The sequence below is a fragment of the Pinus tabuliformis genome, chromosome 3_2 (genome assembly GCF_031772625.1).
Source record: "Pinus tabuliformis cultivar Carrire ecotype Pingquan chromosome 3_2, CPIR1, whole genome shotgun sequence".
Lineage (NCBI taxonomy): Eukaryota > Viridiplantae > Streptophyta > Pinopsida > Pinales > Pinaceae > Pinus > Pinus tabuliformis.
In genome coordinates, this window is record NC_142302.1 from 952,856,219 (window position 1) to 952,863,033 (window position 6,815).

At 36.4% G+C, this 6,815-nt stretch overlaps 1 protein-coding gene across 1 annotated transcript; it reads left to right on the forward strand.

The window, feature by feature from the left end:
- The first annotated feature begins 3,744 nt into the window (after positions 1-3,744).
- On the forward strand, positions 3,745-4,626 carry LOC149183805 (protein SENSITIVITY TO RED LIGHT REDUCED 1-like). The gene has a single exon (XM_089415090.1). The coding sequence runs from the start codon at positions 3,745-3,747 to the stop codon at positions 4,624-4,626; it is 882 nt and encodes a 293-aa protein (XP_089271216.1).
- Positions 4,627-6,815: the final 2,189 nt, after the last annotated feature.

Here is a 6,815-nt window from a genome sequence, read left to right on the forward strand (position 1 = left end):
AGCATGATTCTAATTCCTTATATATGCCACAACGAAAGTCACCAACGGACTATAATATCAAACCAAGCTTAATCATTGATGTTGTTTCCAACTAACACATATGACTTTAGATTGGTATCCGGGTCCATTTAATATGCACATTTGAATATTTGTACGCAATTCACTAATAATTCAAAGCCCATTTAATATTCAGATTTGTTAATCATTAATGTTGTTACCATGTAACATATATAAGTATGGAGATGTATTTGATTTGAATATCTGTATGCAATTCACTAATCATCCAATACACCATGGCCATCCATTATGGCGAGAAGATTATTATCTAAAGATTCCTTGTACTATTGTTTGTTTTAATTTAACGAGTTGGATGAATTGTGTGGAAAGTTATGGAAATTCTAGTTATATTTAGAGAAAATGGTAAAGATTTTTGTAAATCTAAGTTATAATTGTTAAATTTAAAAATTTTAGGTGTTGTAGACGTTTTTGATGGTGCTGAATCCATTTCCATTATCAAAAACATCATTCAAACACTACCTCTACAAAATTTTTTGAATTTTTTTTTGCCAAAATTCCAACCACTTTTAGCCATCCGAGCAATTCCTACAACTCAGTAGACAACTCCATTAAAGTAGACGACTGGATTAAGTTTGACCAATAATTAATTATCATAAATAGTTAAAGAGAGTTTAAAATGAAATGATTTGCTAATGGATTAGTGTTGATTATAGTAAATACAATATTTTCAATTCTAATGATTGTGGACGTTCATGGAAATGTAAGGACTCTGGACACTACATATCTCCACAATGGTATGATATTGTCCACTTTGGACCTAAGCCCTCATGGATTTGCTTTTGGACATACCCCAAAAGGCCTCATACCAATGGAGATATTTGTCCATCCTTATATATCCATGATCCTCCCCACCTCTAGTCAATGTGGGACTTTGGTCGTATACCCAACAATCCTCCCCTCGAATAAAGGACCATCGAGCCTCCCCTCAAACGATTATCCATCCATCCACTCTCTACCAACCAAGATTCTCCGCTCCAATGCGTTGGAAGCACACGCCTTACATGGAGCACCACCTGCCTCGAGAGCTTGCTCTATCCCAGGTCAACTCCTCTTCACCGTGTTGGGACCAGGACACGTCCATGAAGAATCCGGAGCACACCGGCTATCTAATCGAGCTCATCCACGGATCCCATCGGGATATTACCGGGGCCCACCACCTTCGTTCAGCATTCCGAGGATTCATCCACTTGGCTAACTTCGGGGCATGGCTTTGATACCACTTGTTGCTATTTGAACCTTCTACAGCTTCTTGATAACACAAAGGTTCATCATCATCATGTAGAAATGCAGTGTTAACATCTAACTGTACAAGAGAGGATTCATTAAACCTTACATCTCTGTTGATGATGATTTTGCGAGGATCCCACAATCTATATCCCTTTGTTCCATCACCATACCCAACAGGAAATAAAAAAACAAAGAAATGCTTTTTTCTCTATAACATTTGTAATTAAACTTCTAATAATATATTTTAATTTCTAACATTTTATTATTGAATAACATCATAATAAAATAACATCTTCATTACATATTAGGGTATGTAAGGTTTGATGTTTTTTAAAACCAGATAATCTAGTTTATTGTTTTATTTTACATATAATTTTAATAATTAATATAGTGAATTTAAAATAAATGTTTATTAAATTATATTTATTATTTCTTAAAAAATAAAAAAATTTAACTTTTGCCGAGCGAGGTATATATCTTCGGTTATTTTCTGAACTTTCACATCGAAGGAAGTGGAAGTGGAAGAGCATATCAAAGGAATATAGCATATGCTGCCTCTTAGCGTTACGAGCTTCCGCGGAAGTGGAAGAGCTTCCGCCTGCCTGCGATTCTGCCTTTCTCTTCCACCTTCCCAGAGGAATGGATAATGCCTTTCTTTTAATCCTCCCGCTTCATTCCATTCCGTGGGAAATCGAATACAGCTTCTTCAATACTGGCCCAACCAGCGGACCAATCTCCAGCTTCTCTTCCTGGATGCTGCTTCTTATTATTGCAGAATCTGTTACAGTGTTATTTCAACCCCGCTGAGTTTAGTTAATTTGTTGTAAGCTGGAGAGATGAAGAGTGGAAAACATACATGGTTTGGTTCCTGGTCCTTAATTGTACATTTAATGTGGATTTCGAATTCCTGGTTCTTCTTATTTAAATGTGTTTAACAAATTTAATCTCCAACCGTGATGCAGATAAATTAAGGCCTTGCCCGGGATGATGATTAAATTGCTGAGAAACTGAAATTACAAGGTACTTGCAACGTTATGGATTTAGAAGAATATTGCTCATTACCTTTCAGCGTAATCACAAATCATTTTTGTATTCACTTTTGTTATTTCATTTCTATTTATTATATCAATTTTGTATTTATTTTTGTATTTCATTTTCAGTTATTATATCAAACCAGCTTCCCGACCCACCTGGTCAATATTGGTCCATTCTGACTACTACTACTATAATGTGTTTAACAAATTTAATTTCTAACAAATTTAATCTCTAACAGTGATGCAGATAAATTAAGGCGTTACCCAGGATGATGATTAAATTGCTCAGGGGTACGGGTAGATTCTAACTGCTACCGCTACCACTATAACCCTTAACCTATTCTGACCGCTACCACTACCATTATAATCTTTAACCTCCACTATAACCCTTAACCTATTCTGACCACTATAACCCTTAACTTATTCTGACCGCTAGCTTCGCCCAGTTTAGGGGAATTGAACTCGCGACCTTCAATACGGAGTCAACCTTTCTAAAGAACTTCATTTCATTGTGATTACCAACTTACCTACCATATGGCTTTTCTTTTCTTATTTTCAATTATTATATCAGCTCTTCTTTTCTTATTTTCAATTATTATATCAACTCTTTGTGGGAGCACAAACATTCTAAAGATTGTTTAGAAAATCTTCGGCAAAATCACATAACCAAACTTTTGTCGACGCGTTTCGAACCAACCAGTGTGGTTCATTCTAAAGATTTATTTTTCTTTTTAATTGTATTCAACCTATGATAATACATCCTACCGTAGGGTGTCCTAGTCGTAGCTTGGTGACTTAATCTCAGGGGCACTATTTTTGCTGTAGATTTAGGTTAAAGGGTCATTGTGATAATTTATATTGTTCATCTACTCAGTGCTGTAGAGTAATGGTTAGAAATAATAAATGTTAATAAAATTTAAAAAAATAGTTGTAATAATAAATATTATTGAAATTAATTTAAAAAAATTAATATTTTGGTTTTTTCTAAGTTTAAAGAAGACATGGGGTTTAATTGTTTTTAAAATACATTCTATATTTTTCAACAACCAGTTTCATGGTTTAAATAGAATAAATAGAATAAGTCTGTGAACCTATATCAACTACCTTTTATATTTTGTAGATATTTTATTTTGGTTGTGCTAGAAAAATAATCACATACAAAATGATCCATAATGCATAAAAAACAAGAACCACAATCCATAGATTACAGAATTTCTCATTTTCACATGTTAAGTAGTTTATCGATATATTGAAGGTTATTACGGAGAGTACCTCTGATGCAGAAATCAATGGAAATGTTCAGTAGATTATCGATATACTGAAGGTTATTACGGAGACTAGCTCTGGTGCAGAAATTATTGGAAAAGTTCAGGAGATTATCGATACATTAAAAATTCAGGAGATTATGGAGAGTGCCTCTGATGCAGAATTCAATGGAAAAGTTCAGAACATTATCGATGTATCACATCTCCCTTACGAACAGTATTTAGCACATTCTAGAGTAATTGATGAAGACATGCAGAACCCAGGAATAGCCGCACGAGTTCAAACAGAGTTGGATGCGAAAGTTCAGAAAATAACCAAAGATATACACGTCGCTCGGGAAAAGCTAGAGAATTCTACATTCTTTGAGGAATTTATGAGACAAATGGAGAGCCCAGAGATGGTGACACGAATTGAAAGGGTGATAGGCACAGACCCCCATCATTCGCAATTACAGCTGGTTCTCTACGGCGTTGGGAGGTTGACTCCTATGACGGAAAGGTTGAATGTGGAGGATTGTCAGATGCAGTTTGCTTTTGCCCTTTTATTGAGAGAGAAATTTCAATGGGTTAATGATATAGAGGTGTACGACCCAGATCTGTCGGAAGTGGAGCTAAGAGTCATAAACGAATTGAACTGCAGAAGCCTTTATGCGAATGAAAACGCCAGACGAACTGTGGACCGACCCACGCTATTTTTCTTGCCCCACTTCCCAGCGAATCTCACTGAAAATGTATTGGAGGCAAACTGGACGCCTGACAATTTGAATAAGATTATCATATTAGGCAATAGTTTCAAGCGCGAAGATACTTTTGATTGGGCCTTGCCAAAAATGAGGGCCGTTCGCAACACTGATAATGTACTATATGAAATTCCACTGCCTGAAACAACCACTAAAAAAGCTTGTCCTGCTGCTCCTAGCAACAGCTCACTTGGAACACACAAAGTAATCTCTCGTGATGTCTTTAGAGACGCATTCGATCGTTTGAGTTGGCATTTCTTTGCATGGGATGTTTCTTTTTGATGTCCCTAGGGCGTTTCTTAAGCGTTCTTTTAAAGGTTTGAAGTGTACTTGAGCAAATTCTGATATTGAGTTATTGATCTAATTTTCAGAGAAAGAGAGACCAGATGATCAAATTTGTAAAAAATTACAAGCGGGAATAACACTTGTTGTTGTAAAGTATGGTTCAGTGTTTAAATTCATACGGATTTATCTCTTTAATAAATGCATTGTATATAATGGGCTAAAGTATATGTTTGGCTTATTTTGTATGCATATTAGTGTGCATATAAACCATTGAGTTTCTTTTGCATATAAAACCATAAAGTTTTCTTTGTAGAGATTCCGCCATGAAATCTGTAAATCATAAAGTTTTATTTGTAGAGATTCAGTAATGAAATATAATAAAGTAGTGAGGGCGAAGAACCTAAATGATGGATAAGAGGAGATACAATCTCTAAAAGCGTAATTGAAATTTAGAGAAAACATTTTATTATTACTTGAGCCTTACATTGTACCAGATATAAAAGAGGAATCTTGATTGGCGAATTACGTGTAATTAAATGTATGTCAATATCATCCACATGGCTTCAGGATGTTTCCCGTAAGTCCTTTAGAAAATCAAGATCAAGCCGTTATATCTGGAATTCACACAAATATTGTTCTGGCTTTGATTGAATGTATTTAGATTATTGTTAAAAAAGGAATATCCTAGTGTGTTTGTTTAAAGAGTTCGAGACAATGAAATATTGTAGTTGGTGATAATGAAATATTATGTGTTTGTTTAAAGATTGGAAGATAATGAAATATTATATCTCAGGAGTAGTTTATAAATATTTTTACTCCAACGCAGCTTAGGCATCAGAAGAGGCTTAGGAATCAAACGAACCATAGGTAGAATTTCCGAGGAAAAGATAAGAATAGTACATATTCAAGCCTGATATATCTGGTAATCCATAAGAAAAACATACAATTGTCAATAGTCCATGTAATTTTATTAAGAGCAAGTCCACCTTAACCGAAGAAGTTTGTGTACGGATTAATTCGATTCCTATACCTAACTTTCAATAATACATATAATCTTATAAGAATAGATTTATTGAAATTCCATGATAATGAAGCGTAACGGGTGCAAGCCCGCAAAAGCATAAGTCTTCCCTCATTGTTTTGTTGCAAGTCTTATTGAATACATAATTAAGAGTAACTAAACATGAATGAATTCAAGGCAAAACCCTGACTAATTATAAACGGAACCAGAATAGTCGTCACTAAGAAAATTCATAAACAAAGTAGCAAACGAACAAGACTCATTTTAACTTTGCAACCTTAGTCTAGTTTGAAATGGATATCAATCAAGAATATACCTTTTTTTTTTTTTTCTGAATGCGACTATTTCTATTATCATACAAAACAGAGATACATATAGAGTACAGTGGGCAAGGCTATGAAGTTTTGCCTATCAGCCCTTTCCTTGCCCTCCTTCCAGTTCCAAAATTGAGCAGATTCAAAATTGGAATTTGTTGCTTGACCACTGAAGACACATTTACAAAACACAAAGTAACTGAACAGACACCAGGGCCATGGACTCACCCGGACAAAGACAGACAAACACCTGGACCATTACATCCTACACATGAACAATTACATCCGACACATGAACAATTACATCCGACACCTGAACAATTACAGCCGACACATTGACAAAGATATAGATGCTGCTTGGCAGAGTCATACATCGAGAACCCAAGAAAAACAACAAAGGTTACCGGGAGCGAGTTCATTCATCATCGGTGGTCTGGGGCGCCTCTTCAATTCGGCACCCGAAACGGAGAGAGTCTTCGGAGTCTGAGAGCTGGATGACCCCGTCAGGGACCAGCAAGCGTTGAAAGGCCGGCAGCATGGTCACAATTTGTAGCTGGGTGCGCTAAGTCAGGTCCAAGCTCACGTCCAGGGGCCAACCAACTGGTTCCTACCCCAACCGGAAGGCACGCAATAGGGGAATCCTCTCTCCTGGAGCGCTGCCCATCCGGTAAAGGCTCTGCCTCCGTGTTCTGAGGAACACCAGGCTCAATCGTTATAGAAACAACTAGAGTAGAATTAGCTTGAGGGCAGAGGAGCCGATACCTGAGAGTTGAGAGCTCCATCTGACCCTCCTCAGAACTTTGGCTTCTGCCATCATAACCACCATCCTCCTCATTGCTCCCTTGGTACCT

Excerpts from the sequence above, each read along its gene's own strand:
- LOC149183805 (XM_089415090.1), top strand. The coding sequence starts at position 3,745 with ATGGAGAGTGCCTCTGATGCAGAATTCAATGGAAAAGTTCAGAACATT.